Genomic DNA, 15,906 nt, shown 5'->3' with positions numbered 1-15,906 from the left:
AGAAATGCAGGCCATTTACATTTCCAAAACATCTAAAAATGCCTTGTTCCACATGTTTTTTGTATGCATTTTTTCTGTTTTCCTTTAAAAATGTATTAAAAGTCCTTTCCATCCACGTTGAATTGATTAAAATTTCTGAGGTAAGCCTTATTAACCCAAGAAGGATAACAGTCCACATTAAAATCAAGGCTACATAAGCAGGCTAGCTAAAATATAATGTATGGCATTCATGCCTTATTATTATTATTATTATTATTTGAAATAGGCAGTAACAAAAGCAGCTGTTTTTACTTGGTAGTAAAAACCAACTCCTTTATTCCCCTTAATAACTCAGTGAATGACATGCAAGTCCTTTTTATTTGAAGTGAAGTGCGGTTGCAGTATTGAGTTATACTGTACGTCACTAGACTGACTAACGGTGCCCTGTGGAGTTTTCTAATGAACAAAGAAACAAATTAGGACAGCCTCCTCTCCTCAAAAGCTGACATCAACTCTGAAGTCAGCCATGGCCTGAGCTGTGCCAGTGGAGCATACGCCAGACTCAGGAAACGAGCCTTTGAAGACAGAGACCCAAAGGCCCCAACAAAACTCCTGGTCTACAGAGTAGTGCTCCTCCCCACCCTGCTGTATGGGTGTGAGTCATGGACCAATTACAGCAGGCACCTGAGAGCTGTGGAACAACATCACCAAAGACACCTAAGGAAAATACTGAATATCACCTTGGAGGACAGAAATACCAACATCAGCATTTTGGAGAAAGCCCACAAGTTCAGTATTACCACCACAATAATGCAGCACCAACTTCGAGCTGGCCATGTCATTCAAACATACTTTTCTCCAAATAGATCCTATACTCCTAGTTTAAGGAAGGTCGGCCTGTCCCTGCTGGTCCACAGAAACACTTTAAGGACAATGTTAAGAACAGCCTAAAGATGTTGATTATACTCTGGACCAAAGCGCTGAGCAGGTGGACAGACAAACCAAAGCAGCATCACTGCCATTAGCATCATGAAGGCTTGACAGTAGCAGGTTAAAAAGATGAATTTAGGAATCTGAAGAACTGACTAAATGATGTTGACTTATGACGCACTACATTTTGCCAACTTTATTAAGACAAGGCACAGTACACAGTTTGATGACAAACGCTCACCCTGTGGTTCTGGCAGCTGGTTCCATAGGTGTGGAGCAGGTATATGAATAATGTGTGTCTCTCAGGCCAGCAGCAGCTCGGACTCTCTGGAGGATCCTTGCGTTGACTACGCCAAGAGCTACGATGCAGTCGTCTTTGATGTGCTGAAGGTGACGCCTGAGGAGTTTGCTGTGAGTATACTCAGTATTTGTGCAGCATACAAGACGGATCAGATCTTACCTGGAAGACCTAAGCATACTATTAGAATATGTACTCTGCAAGGCTTTCACATGTTGAGGACAGGGAGATTGATATTAGCTCTCTAAAGTTCACTCTTCGTGTGACAGCAGCGTTTGCCCTGTAATGCATTTTAAGAATAAATACAAAGTTGAAAAGGATGTTGTAGTGCACAGACGTTTGAGCATAATAATTTCCCCCTGGGATTATTAAAGTATTTCTGATTCTGATTCTGATAAACCGTAGAATACCAAGCAATCTGGTGTGTGTGGAGATGTACTGTATGTATTTTGCTTTGTAGCAGTCTGGTGTTGTTAACATGTAATATAAGGGGCAGGGGAACAGTGTGTGTAATGGCACTGCAGATGTATCAACATGTGTCCTGATGCCTTCAGATGTCTGCAGACATTTAATGAACTGAAGGAGAAGCTTCTCATACCGTATAAAGCAGCTGTGGACAACAGAAGAATCACTCTTATTCATTAAGAGATCAGTGCAGACTGATTGTAACATTAAATTTGATCTTTTGATGCCAAATTAAATACATCTACTGGCTGGAAGGTTTTTAATTGTAATAGTTTAATTACATTTTAGGTATTTTATTATTGCTACATATTTGCTTCAAATATTTAGTCTGCTCTTGACAAAATCAGTGGCAAGTGGCAGCAGAGTGAATTTGGTCCAGAAACAAATGTGGTTCTTAGATGTCTATTATCCGCACAACGCCTAAAGGTCCTGACACACCAACCTGATTATCGGCCGTCTGACTCGAGTCTGTTCGGTGTGTTCCATGCCGTCATCAGTCTGATGCGCTGTCAGCCTTCATTTGGGCCGATTTGACTTGTTGAATCGGAAGGCGGGCAGTCAGACTCAATGACCAATCTGATTGGTGGAGCGCTAACCCGGAAATGACGAGCGGGATGAGTGTGACTAGAGGCTCTCAAAATCTGATGAAAATCTTTTAAACTGACCTTTGTTGATCTGAAATGAAGACAGATTCAGCAACTGCACGGCCTATTTCTCTCTTAAAATGTTTTCAGAAACACGTTTCAGTGAACTATCTTCGTAAAATATGAGATCGTATTTCAAACGAGCCGCCATTATGGTTGGCTTTGAAATTCGGGAGCAGCCAGACTCACGTGATGCGTTCGTTCAATCAGCTGCTGGTTTTAATTTTTTGGGCGCCAATACAGATTAGCGCCGCCTGCTGCTATGGAGACGTATTACGCCTCGCGCATGCACAGAACATACGCTCAAGTCGGCGTCTCTTCGGTGTGTTCTGAGGCACTTTTTTGACCAACTCGGGGAGACTGATCAGTCTGCCGACGGGTTGGTGTGTCAGAGCTCTAAGACTCAGTTTCCACCACCATAGCAAGAACTGGCTTTGAACTGCCTCATGTTTTTAATTTGATTTATTTCTTTTTTGGGCATTTCTGCCTTTATTGGATAGGAAAGCTGAGATATGAAAGGGGAGAGAGAGGGGGGAAGACATGCAGGAAAAGTGTCACAGGTCGGACTCGAATCCTGGACCTTCTGCGTCAATGAAAAGCCAACTGAGCTAACCGGCCACAGAACTGCCTCATTTTAATGAACCTCCCACCTCCTTTGTTTCTGCTCTTCAACCTGTGCACCGGCTGCTAAAATACCACACGGATTGGCAGAGTGCACTGAATGCTGCTTGCACTGCTTGTTGTTTTGCCATGACAATAGAGCTGTTCCCCTCTTTCTTTAGACAATAGATTTAAGTAGAAAAGTCAGAGTGGTGGGATTTAGTACCAGTACTACTAGAACTACAACTTAAGACTTTCAACCAAGGTTGTTGCCACTCAAACACTACTTGAATCCTGCAGCCTCAGACACACAACAGTCTATTGTATTCATTTACTGAATCTCCATCATTGATTTTTAGCAGTTATTCACAGCGCAGCATTGGGCCTGTGTTTGTATTCTCCCATCATTGTAATTTCATTATGTCATTCAGCTGTTGTATGCACTATACATATATGTACCATTTGTTAATCTCCTGCATATTGACAGATAATATGGATTTCTTTCTTGTGATATCAGAGCCAAATCACCCTGATGGATGCCCCAGTCTTCAAAGCGATTCATCCAGAGGTAAGAGAGATGCATGTTGTCAGGTGGTTGGTTTCCTCAGCCTCAATTCCACTTCAAACTTTTAACACCACATTCTCACCTTGTAGGAAAGCCAGTTTCAGCTGTGGGACACTCTAACCTCTCAGTAATGTGTTGGTGGTGTCTGTGTTATAATAATACAATAATCTATGATGATTGACCTCAAACTGTTTCTGGGTCATTTGCATCAGATTCCATGTACAGCGGACCCTGATCAAATCCAAAATGTTATGCAGGAAGCCCTCACAGATCTACCCATCTGCTCAGAAGGATTTCTGTTTGAAATACTTCTTATGCTGCCGTTATGGCCTTTGCAACCACTGAATGAACCCAGACTGGCCTTAGTGGTTAAACTCTTCACTGGAAACCCTGCTTACCCTCTGCTAGTCAGTGCAGTTCCAGTCACTGCTGTGCCCTGGAGCATTCCATCCAGACTGTAAGCAGGGAAGGGAACCAGCCAGAGATGGTAGAGACATTAGGGACTGATAATTAGATATTAACTCAAGATGAAGCTGTCAGAAAGTACATGGTATACAGTCCAGTTCACTCAACATGGTCTCCCATTTTATTTCTAACAACGGCTATGCTTGTCAGTGGTGAGCATGCTTTTGTCCGTCCAACACAGTCCAGTGCATGTGATCTCTACGTCCATGACCAGGAGCTGTAATCACAAAGGATCTTATCCACCAGGGGGAGCCCCCCTACTGTAAATGGCTCTAAAGCTTCCAGATAATTCTAGTTTTCCACAGGGACTTCACTAGGATTTAAAGACAGGAGGTGCTTAGCCCCCAGGGTATTTGTAACTTGCGTTTGCAAAATCGTTGTACTCACATCTTTTGTTGCTGTATTAGAGCTACGCTTATTTCAACAACCAGTTAAGAAACCGAGATGTTAACAAGTAAAAAGTGACAGACGTATCCTCTTCTTCCATTTCTACTCTGTTCAACAAATGTGACTGTAATGTTACTGTAATGTTAGCTTTTAGACACATCAAAGGAATTTACTTAGGCCAGACTTTGCTCCTGATGAGATCTTCTGTAGGCAATGACTTAAATCTGTCTGCTCATGTAAATGTGTGATAAAGTAATAGCATACAGTACTGTATCTAATTCCTCTCTCTGTAAGATAAGTTGTCCAAAGAATACTATTTAATTACACTAATTACTGTAACTACGCTGTGGATTGGTTCAATCAGAGTGTCATTACGCTGTGTAGTTTGGCTTACATACAGTATAACCCAAGAACCAGAATTTTAAGGTCTACATTTAGGCAACATGTACATATTTATTTAATTTATCACAGCCAATGAATGCAGAAAGTTAAGTTGGTCAGAATATAGCTAGCATATATAATAAATATAATGAAATAATTTAGTTTAGGCTAAATTATAGGTTATATATATATATATATATATATATATATATATATATATATATATATATATATATATATATATATATATATATATATATATATATTAGGTTGTGTGTGTGTGTGCATGCAGTAGCGAGTTCAGACCAAGAGTAGCGATGAGACGAGATGAATCCTCCAGTTACTTGCAACGCTCTGAAAGCTGCCAGTTCACACTAATGCAACGAGACGGAGCATCATCTTGATAGCACAACGACTCTTTGTACTTCTGTCTAACTTCCGACTTTTGGGCTATTTTGTAGCTGGATACATATCATTTGTTGCGTCTAAACATGAATGGGGATACGGTTAGTGATAATGAGATGCTTGATACAGTTGCAGAATCTTTGATTCTCTGCTCTGTTTTAATGCTGCTTGGCTCTCTTCAGTAGCTAACTCTCTACCTCGCTCGTCCACGTACCGTTACCGTGCACGTGGGCGCCCGTTGAGCCTCTAACACGCCATTTCGACCAGCTGACAGTTGTAAAATAGAATTAAAACAGACACACTACACACCGACACACACAGATGAATGGTGAAGGAAGATTGATTCACCGTAGTTAGTGATACAGAGTGCACTGTAAAAAAAAAAATTGAATTATTATTGTTGTTGTTATTATTATTTAGGGGGGCTTAGGAACATTTTATGGTAGCTTCAGCCCCCCTAAAATAGGTCTAACAGCGTCCCTGGTTTTCCAAATCTTCTTGATGAAACCAACATACTGTGTTCCATGAATGAGCCAATCTCCAGTCATTGGTTGACAGAAGACACCAAGGTACATGACAAAAAGTTAAATATCAACTTGTCATCTGTTAATAAGATTTCTTTTTTTCCTGTGATTTTCCCTGAATTTTTCCATTTTACAAACCCAGGTATCCAGTGATGACCATGAAACGGGCTTAATAAATCCTTATGAACTCCTGAGACTAACTGGGCTCTGGGGATATTCCCAGTTCATCAGCGCTGCGACTGCATATTTCCAAGAAGCAGATAGTTGCACCGTATACAGATTGTAATATTCAGACTTTACCTTAACTCACAACCCCTTCAGCAGAGCATGAGATTTATAACATTGTATTTGTATTTTTATATATATATATATATATATATATATATATATATATATATATACAGGCTCCCGTCTTGTTTTCAATGTAGTTTAGGCTTTAACCAATCACCTCGCTAAATAAATATGTGGCCTCTCTGTGTGATGTAGTGCTCATTTTTTCTGTAGCATCATAAAGAGCATATTATATCTTAAATGAATGTAATAGTTATCCTCTGACATAAGTGGAGGCATGTTTAACTAAACATGTATAAGGCAGTGGGAATAGTATAACCTGTGACTAAGAAGAGTTTTGTTCCTGCCTGACCAACCAATCATTTAATTACTGTCTACAGTGACAAATGAGAAGAAAGAATGAATAAATGAGTGTAGAAACATATTCACGTCTAATTTGTCTCCAAGTTGTCATCTATCTTTTTTTTCTATCTATTTGATCTTTTTTAATAAGTTATAACTTTGATGTTCCATTCAACGTAATCTGCCAGTCATCAGAATATTGCTTTAAATCAGGTGTCCTGATGGGATTAAACTCAACGCCCATTCTCTAGTCTCAGTCACCAAACTCGTGGTGCTGTTGTTACAGATTCCTGAAATCTGCTTAATGTGATTTTCTGATTGGCAGGAGCTAGCTAGCTGTGGATGGAATGGGAAAGAGAAACACAGATTGGCACCCAACGTGGTCGCATTCACACGCAGGTTCAACCAGGTACGTCTTAACAAAATTTCTCAAGCAAATATTGAATCGCTTAATCACTCCCATGTTTTCTACGTGAAATCCTTCTAGTTTGTGAAACAGAAATTATGGATTACAAAGTATTTTGGTCTTAAATTTACTCCAGTGAGCCACTGTCCTTATCCCATTTCTACCTTGGAGAAGAAGGTAGCAAGCATACGGTCATTTTCTTAACTTAATCAGTGGATTGATCACAATCTAAAAAAGCTCATTAGTGGATGTTAATGCTGTTGGGCTTAATCTCATTTTCACATTTTAGTGTAATTTGAATCCTTTATATCCACAGCCATTTAGAACTCAAACAGAAAAGGCAGCTGCAATGTTGCACAATTCTCATTTAAAAAGTCTGCAGTCTGAGTTTAACACCCAACATTAGTGCCAAGTAGTGTTAGCTCGCCCTTGCAGGGAGAGGGCTTTTCACAAACCTGGACTTAATGCTTCAGTTAAAGTTCAGGCTCCCAATAAACCAACTTTTCCAGCTTTAAAGCACTTTCTACTTTCAGAACTTTGGTTGAGGTTCTTTGGTGATAATTGCTTTCCTTCCTCGTACAGGTTTGTTCATCTTTAAAGCTGCACTAATCAATATTTTAATGTTAACCATAGATTAAATGGTTTCCAGCAGCAGCAGTAGTAGGCAGCTGGTTTTAGTGAAAATGCTTAGATAAACCCACTGTAAAATAACTGGTAAGCAGCAGGACTGCTATACAGGTAACCAGTGAAGAGGGGCCAGTACATGGGTGATATGGTCTCTCTTCCTGATACCAGCTAGTCTTGCTGTTGCATTTTGAACTAGCTGCAGGCGAGATAGGGCTGACATAGAGAGAATTGCAGTAGTCGAGGCGAGTGGAACTCAGATCGTATAGTCTTTAGAGCTGTAATGGGCAGGAATGATTTTATTTTAGCAAGTGATCTAAGATGCTAGAAGCTAGCACTGACAACTGAGTTGATTTGTTTATCAAATTTTAAACGAGAACGAAAAATAACAGTGTGACTTTACACTCGATGAAAAAAGCCAGAGGATCCTGGTTTCAGAGTTGTTTGCTGGTCCGAAGATTAGGAGGAATATTCTGGTTTAACTGATGTAAGCATTTTGCCATCCAGGATTTTACACCCTCAATGCAATTTAAAAGGGAGGTAACACTGCATGGATCACAAGATTTCAGCGGGAGGTACAGCTCTGTGCTGTTGGCATAACGATGGTAAGAGATATATTTTCTGAAAATAGCAGGGAAGCATGTATAAGTAAAATAAAATAGGGTCTAATATGGAGCCTTGTGGTACTCAACACTATTGATTGTAAATGAGCTAACTTGTCTCAGAGGGAAGAGGCAAACCACTGTTGGGTAAAATGTAATTTCCTGAATCTAAAGACTGGAACAAATCATTTGTCACCCTCAGGAGAGTAGATTCTGGCCTATGGTGCGTTCTGAAAACTGACTGAAATTGGTCCAGTATGTTGACTCTGTCCAAAAAGGAGATGAGTTGAGAGAACACTATTTTTTCAAATATTTTGAATATAAATGAGAGCTTTGAGATTGGATGGTTGTTATTAGGGACAAACAGATCTAATTTAGCTTTTGAAGCAGTATTTCCTGTAAACTTTCTCCACCTTTAAGAATATACCGGCTTGGGCGAGTAGCAACCAGGCACTTACTGGAGGGAAGGGCTCCTGTCTCTATGGAGACGGGCCTACAGCAGATCCTCTCGGATCGCTCATCAAAAACTTGGAGATGGTGATAAAGGCATTATTATACTACTAAATATGCAGTAGTGCAACTCGCTAACACCTGGAAACAAGATACCAGATATGCAAATAGTATTTACTTGTATGATACAACCTTTTCCAGGCATGTTACACATCAAACTCAATAGTCATTGTTAGTCATTGTCTACTCAGCTGGTAAACACAGTAGCATATTGTCCAGAGTTGGTCATCAGGTTATGTTGATATGCAGCATTCCCGTACTGGGGACTGGATGTCTGGATATGACAGCATCTGCTGCTTTGCTTTTAAACAAGTTCACAACTTGATGTTAGTACGGAATCAATGACGCTACAGTTATGTGTGTGTTTCTGTATTAATATGTGTTTGTATGTTATGTTTCAGGTGAGCTTTTGGTTGGTGAGAGAAATCTTAACTGCCCAGACGCTGAAAATCCGAGCAGAAATACTGGGCCACTTTGTCAAAATAGCAAAGGTGAGTTGAAATGACTGAATACATGCTGAGGCCTTATTAAGGACAATATGAAACCTATTTAGAGATATGAGTTAATTGTTAGTACTTCTTGCAAATAAGTTAAAAAGCAGAGGACAGAAACATGCTGTTAATCTCCAGGGTTACAGTAGACCAGATATGGATATGTGTTCAGCAGCTGTTGAACTCGCCACTTTGTATTTCATGGGGTCACTGTCAGTTGCTTGTAAAACAATTTCAACCCAAATTCCACTTTAGTCTGTGAAGCTACCCAGCTTCTTTATTGCCCTATATGAGAAGTGATGGAGAAATGCTACACTTCTTCTCCTGTGGTCTGATCAGGGAACAGTAGCAGCGGGAGTTTCCCCCTGTGCTCAGAGTGTGGGATGCAAAGGAAATGTGGAACCATGACAATATATTGATGACCGAAACAAAACTACTGAAGTATGCTTTATACAGCTGACTGTGCCTATTCACAAACCCAGAATACATCACCCTGTGGAATCACTCTGCAGTTATGGCTTCTTTCAACTAATGAGGTTGGCTGATTACATCAGATGTCACTGATATGCCTAATCTCTGATGGATGCACTTTTTTTAGCCGTCAATAATTTTAATTATTTTTTTTAATTAATTAATTTGGAAAAATGGTGACATCGCTAAAAAGAAGCAAAAAGAAGTTGAATGCATAGAAACAGGAGCACAAAAAGGAAATGAAGGTGAATTCTAACAGTGTGTGTGAGAGTTTACAGAGCCACCCCATGCTCCAGCTGTGAATGTCAACATTTGAAGCTGTTCTGCTGTCAGACTTTGGGATAATGATGTCACTGTGTTTCCTGATCTAAGCGTACAGTCAGGCGTCTGTCAGTAGTCACAAAAGAACCAATAATATTTGTTCACTGATGACTGCACAATGTTAACACACTGTGAAACCACTCACCTGTAGTGCTCCAGTATATGAGTGGATGTCCCATTGAAAGCCTCTGGAGTTCAGTGGAGGTGACATACTGCATGCTCACATGGCTGTGGGAGGATACTGACAGGACAAATCTTAAGTTATTCTCTGTTGTTGTTATTATTAACAACAGCTTGGGCCCATTCAGGTCTGATCCCTGCTGGGATCATGGTCTGGTCTTGGCTGGATTGAAATCCCCCGCGATAATGTAGTGAATGCGGGGCCGACTCCTGACACCCCTAAACACTAGAGCTTAGATCAGCCCAAAAAATCCAGCCCGAACCTACCCGAGCCCGAGCACGTTGCGTCCGAGCCCGGCCCGGCCCGACACATTAACTGTAATTATGAGCCCGAGCCCGATTTAAACCCGACAATTTTTTAATACGTGGGCCGTTATAACTGACGTTCTCAACTACAATTCAGAGTTGTTTGAACTGCAGAAATCTGTTTAGAATAATACAACAAGGACGAAGCCTGTAAACTGCTATTTGTTTAGAATGGAACGGATCGCAAATGGATCTGAATGAAGAAACGTAAAAAAAAAGAAACAATGATGAACAACATATTGTTGTCACTGCCCACGACTTGTTTAAACTGCTTCCATACCTCCGACTTTCCTCCACTCTTGCTCAAAGGTAATTCTCCTGTTTTTCTTTTTTTCTTTACATCTTCAAGCTCCCGGTGTGATGCGTGCGAGAGGAGGAGACTCCGCGCATGAAGTGCTGCATTTTGTAACTGCAGCCTAACTTTTGTACACATGTTACTTTTATATAGCCTATATATATATATATATATATATATATATATATATATATATATATATTTATAATATTTCTGATTATGGCATAGCTTTCTCCCCACCCAAATAGGATAATAAGGTAATGGATTAAAAAATAAATAAATTGCTTGATCAAGGGTCCGGCCCGAGGATGTGGCGGAAAATAACGGCCCGAGCCCGACCCGAGGTCCGGTCTGGCTTGGGTCGGGCTCGGGCTCGGGCCGAGAATCTAAACTCTACTAAACACCGTGTGGAAACCAGTCACAATGATATATCTATCCACCAGGGGGAGCAGTGATTATGGTTTACTTGTGGGACATTATCTCCTTTCCTTTGGTAAAGGATGGGCCAGTGTATCCTATGCTAAAGGGGGTAACAAAGGAAGCATTAAAGCACCTTTCCTTATCACTTAAACAATTTGAGCGTTTCTAATCATGGCAGCCACTGAACTACCTCCGGCTCATTTCACTCCGTTAGGAACCTGATGGACTATTGGACTGTAGCCTCTGATTGAGTACAGATTGTTGGTTTTAGAGAAGAAAGGAGACACATCTGTGGTTTCTGATTATACTGATCTATATATTATGTCCATGCAATCTGTGTTTTTCAACCGAACTGCATGAAAATAAAAGCAAAATGGAGGGGATAATAATAAATTAGAATAATATATAGAGTAAGAGATAATGGTGAGTGCCATGTGACATCTGAGCAGCTGACTTTATCTGCAGCGGTATGGTAATAGCCAGGACAAACTGACCCCAAATAGAAATAACTTCATGTATTATGTTTCGCCAGATTTACAGCAAGCCAGGAATAATTCTGAATTTGTTGTAGACAGTGTTTCACAAAGTTTATAAGGTGTCTCTTATCTCAACAACTCCCAAACGTCTTGCTGCTTTCTCCCCGGATCGAACCTCTAAAGCCACGAATAACAGTGCACAGTACACAGTACGCAATACACAGTACACAGTGCACAGTGCACAGTACACAGTACACAATCCACAGTACACGCTAACCCTAACCCTGTCAGCAGATCCACTCAGTTCTGCTCTGGGTCTGCACACAGGACGTGGCAGCATTATGAGTATGTAGTGTATGTAAGGCGTATGGATTGTGAAGTGCCGTCACTTTCTCTTCTACACTCAGACACGCTGCTTAGGTTCAGCAGCTTCATCGGTGGCTGTAAACCCCGCCTCCACTGCACCACCACTTCACGGGCCTTGCCCCACCTTACCTCTCTGAGCTGCTGCACCCCTACACTCCCAGCCGATCTCTCAGGTCAGCTGACCAGCTGCTCCTGATGGTGCCTAAAGCTCGGCTTAAGCTCAGAGGGGACTGAGCGTTTGCCGTTGCAGCTCCAAAACTTTGGAATGGACTGCCTCTGCACATTAGACAGTCCTCCTCTCTGTCTAATTTTAAAAATCTACTTAAAACTCACCTCTTTTCTTTGGCCTTTTAACTCCTGGTAGAGTGTTGATCTTATGTGTATACTTGCATATTTGTATGGTGTTTGTCATATTGTGTTTTATTTATTTTACTTATTTCTGTTTTATCTTTTTGTGCAGCACTTTGGAAACCTTGTGTTTGTTTAAATTGTGCTATATAAATAAAGTGGATTGGATTGGATTGGACAAACGGCTGTATAGACTATTTTTATTATGATTATGATTAGAGAGAAATAGTGGAAAGATGACAGAAAAAAGGAGAGATAGATGCTTCAAAAGGCCGTTGGCCTGATTCAAACTGGGGACATTGCAACTTAACCCAGGCACGCTTGTCAAGATCTTCATGTTATTTTTATTTATTTTTCTCATAGTCATAGCATATTACAGGTGCAATATTCACAGTGCCAACAGACTGTGAACTTATTTGTTAAACCTATACCGTACTCTTTGTGTTGTTCATAAAATATTGATAGAATATCTGTGTTTGTTCCCAGAAACTATTGGAGTTGAACAACCTTCACTCTCTGGTGTCAGTGGTGTCTGCTCTGCAGAGCGCTCCCATCTTCAGACTCAGCAAAACCTGGGCGGTAAGACAACACGTCTCATTACAATCAGACTACATGTTGAATTACCACCATGTTCAATAAAAAGTAATAACATGAATAACACACCAGTCGAAACGTTCTCATCCAATGGTGGAATGACACACACAAACCCAGATTCTAACCAAACATGAACCCAAATTGTGGAAAAGTTTAAAACACAGAATCAGCTGAGACCTAACAAACCCACACCCTAGCTGACACTCCTATCTTCTGTTTGAAACTTTCCGCACAGTATGATATTATAATCATCATGGATTTCTAAAGTTCTCCACCTTTGCTCTGCTAGACCTCAGGATGTATCATAATATTCTGCTGGGTTAGGGTTAGGGTTATAAACGGCTCACCGCTACTGCAGTCTACAGCAGATATAAAGAGGGCAAAACCACTGAGATACAGTATGTTTCTTGAGAAATTATTGCATCGACTGTATTCCTTTATAGATAAACCTCTTGCTCCAAAAGCCTGATTTTTAACATGGTAGTTAAGGCTTCTGGAACACAGATGCTTTGATTAGGTAAGATGTCATGATGCAGTATTTGTGTGTTTGCCATAGTTAGTTCCTAATGACAAGGACCAATCAGATGTGTGTCATTGTTCTTCTCTGTTGTAGTTGATCAGTCGGAAAGACAAGGCCACATTTGAGAAGCTCAACTATCTGACATCCAAGGAAGAGAACTACACCCGCATGAGAGAATACATCCGCTCCCTGAAGATGGTGCCCAGCATTCCTTACCTGGGTAAGTCCTCCTTAGGCCTCCATAGGCCTCCATATGATTTTAACAATATGCTGGAAATCCTTCTAAAGCCAGAGGTTTCCAAGCCTCTTAACATCTTCCATGACTAGTTTTAAGCCCGGCATACAAAGATTGTTTTTACTTAAGCTGGAATTGCATTCAGCACAAAACAATCATGTAGTATACAGTACCAAAGTACATGTAGTATATGTTTGTATGTTTCTACTAGGGTCACTCATGATTTGGAGAAAAAGTCCTATCATGATTGCAATTTACAATGCTGCGATTATGATTGCAATATAATGGTGCCATGCGTTTACTTCAAGGAAAATGCAGAAAATAAGCTTCTAAGATTTTGAAATGTGTATTTTTTTCTGTCTTGAACATAGAAAGTTAAATGAGCATGAGAAGAAATACATAAACAAAAATGTGCAATACTTTTTTAAATATCTTAATATTTTAGAAAATCAAATAACAAAAATACAAATTTTTGTTAAATTAATACATTGTGTATGCCCTTACAAACAATGCCATTCAAGATGGGTGCAATACAATAACTAGTGATTAACAAAATATACTTTGTACAGCCTCTTCTTAAAGTCTGCATGCTCTGAACCCCTCCACACGTCTGATAGTCACGTGACCATACGCAACACGCAATACTGCCTCAACACACTGACTGATCACTGGTCATCTTCATGGCCGTTGTTACCACGGTAGCGCCTAATACATCCATGGGGAAGCGAGCGTCCATGAGGGCAGATCCAACGCAGATTGACCACTGAAACATAAACCAGGTATTAGTGAGAGAGAGAACGGCAGGTGCTGAGTGGTGAAGAGAGGAGAGCGAGGGACCGCTGGTGAGCGGTGTCAGAGTTAGCGTAGCGGCTGTGTAAGGGAACAGCGAGTGGAAAAATATACTGCAAAGATGATGTAAAGACACAAACAAAGTAACAGAGAACAATAAAACACCAAGCTTCTTAAGACACGCTGGCTTAATCCGTTGTTAATACTGTCGGTAAAGTGAAGCCTGTTACAACGTGGAGAATGCAGTGCACACAGACTGTCACGCACACAGCACACCTTTTATTTACTTAAATCGTACAATTGTTGCAGTTATGAGTGACATTGTGATTGCAATAAGATAAACTGTGCGGCCCTAGTTTCTACACAGCATTCCAGTTGTGCTCCTACAGAGCATCGTCCCTGAGACATTCTTGAGATTTCAGTTTAGAGTGGTGTTGCTCTTTGCTGTAAAGCTTGGAGTGTCAAGCTGCACAGCCCATGATATAAATCTAAAATATAAAATGTTGTTGAATGCCTTTACCAGTTTCCCAAATGCCCTGAGAAGTCCATCATGAAACGTGTAAATGTCACATTTCAAAGCCACAGTATGACAGATAATGACGTGAGTTTCCTGTGAGTGTTCAAAGCCACCCAGGCACCCCCAGAAACTTAATGAAAGGGCCGACCTATAAAAGACCTCTGAAAAGACCTATAAACGTGTCTTCAGGCCCAGATTGTGGTACTTGACATATTCCGTTTATCTAACAGGCTGGTAGATAACTTTCCGTAGCATTAAGCCTTAGATTTTAGGTTGGAACATGGGATATAACTCCTTGGCAAGTCAACCTCAGTGATTACAGAAGTGGAGCGGCCCATGCAGAGCTCTGTGCTGTAAGAGAGGGGTCTTCAGCGTTTTTTAGGTCAAGGACCCCTTAGCTTTAAAAGAGACAGCAGAGATCCCTACTACATATGCCATAAAATGTAGTTGTATATTAAACTGGTTCTACAACAACGTGTAGGGCGGCCTAAAGCCTTTACACATACCTTAATATGGTGCATGCAGACCTAAGCTTTTAAAATTGTTGGCATATTCATATACTTATACATCATGTTTTAATGTTAAAATGGGCCATAGCGAATCCTCTAAACTTAGCAAAAAGAAGTAGCTATGAAAAAAAAAGATTTGTCTTTACTAATAACATTTTGGTTTCATGTCAATGTATCTTTGCAAAAGTATTTTAATTTTTGTTGTTTTTAAACCATTGAACAATAACTTGCAGTAACTCTGAGGACCCCCTAGGGGTCCCAGACCCCCTGTTGAAGATCTCTGCTGTAAGAGATAAAACAGCATCTCCTAATGTACTTCTGATGCAGTTGCACAATTTATCGGGACATCATTTCTTAATAAATAGATATTTAATTCAATCCATATTTTCTTTATGCAGAAGGTAACAAAATGATTATTAGCTACTGGTAAAGCTTTTTTTTTTTTTATAACAAAAACTGCATAAAACAGTGTATTCAAGAATAATTACTAAGTCTGTTGTCAACTAACAGTAATTGGCTGATTGTGTTGTTGCATATTTAAGTGTTATTATTTGAATGGCATCGATACTTCACTCACTAAACCAGCAGAAACTTCATTCACTGAGCAGATACATACCATCGCTTTCATTTTTGAAATGTAACAAACTAGT

General features: G+C 40.3%; 1 protein-coding gene across 2 annotated transcripts in view; it reads left to right on the top strand.

The window, feature by feature from the left end:
* Nucleotides 1–15,906, top strand: part of LOC116038314 (ras-specific guanine nucleotide-releasing factor RalGPS1) — a 79,469-nt gene that overhangs the window by 8,690 nt on the left and 54,873 nt on the right. For both annotated transcript variants that reach the window (XM_031282605.2, XM_031282596.2), the window contains exons 3-8: nt 1,216–1,320; nt 3,434–3,484; nt 6,602–6,685; nt 8,820–8,909; nt 12,579–12,671; nt 13,300–13,426. In XM_031282605.2, coding sequence (XP_031138465.1) covers nt 1,216–1,320; nt 3,434–3,484; nt 6,602–6,685; nt 8,820–8,909; nt 12,579–12,671; nt 13,300–13,426 — 550 coding nt within the window. The remainder of the gene's footprint in view (nt 1–1,215; nt 1,321–3,433; nt 3,485–6,601; nt 6,686–8,819; nt 8,910–12,578; nt 12,672–13,299; nt 13,427–15,906) is intronic.

This window comes from Sander lucioperca, chromosome 14 (genome assembly GCF_008315115.2).
Source record: "Sander lucioperca isolate FBNREF2018 chromosome 14, SLUC_FBN_1.2, whole genome shotgun sequence".
Taxonomy (NCBI): Eukaryota; Metazoa; Chordata; class Actinopteri; order Perciformes; family Percidae; genus Sander; species Sander lucioperca.
Note: the sequence above shows the minus strand (reverse complement) of the source record. Positions and strands in the feature narration are given on the sequence as shown.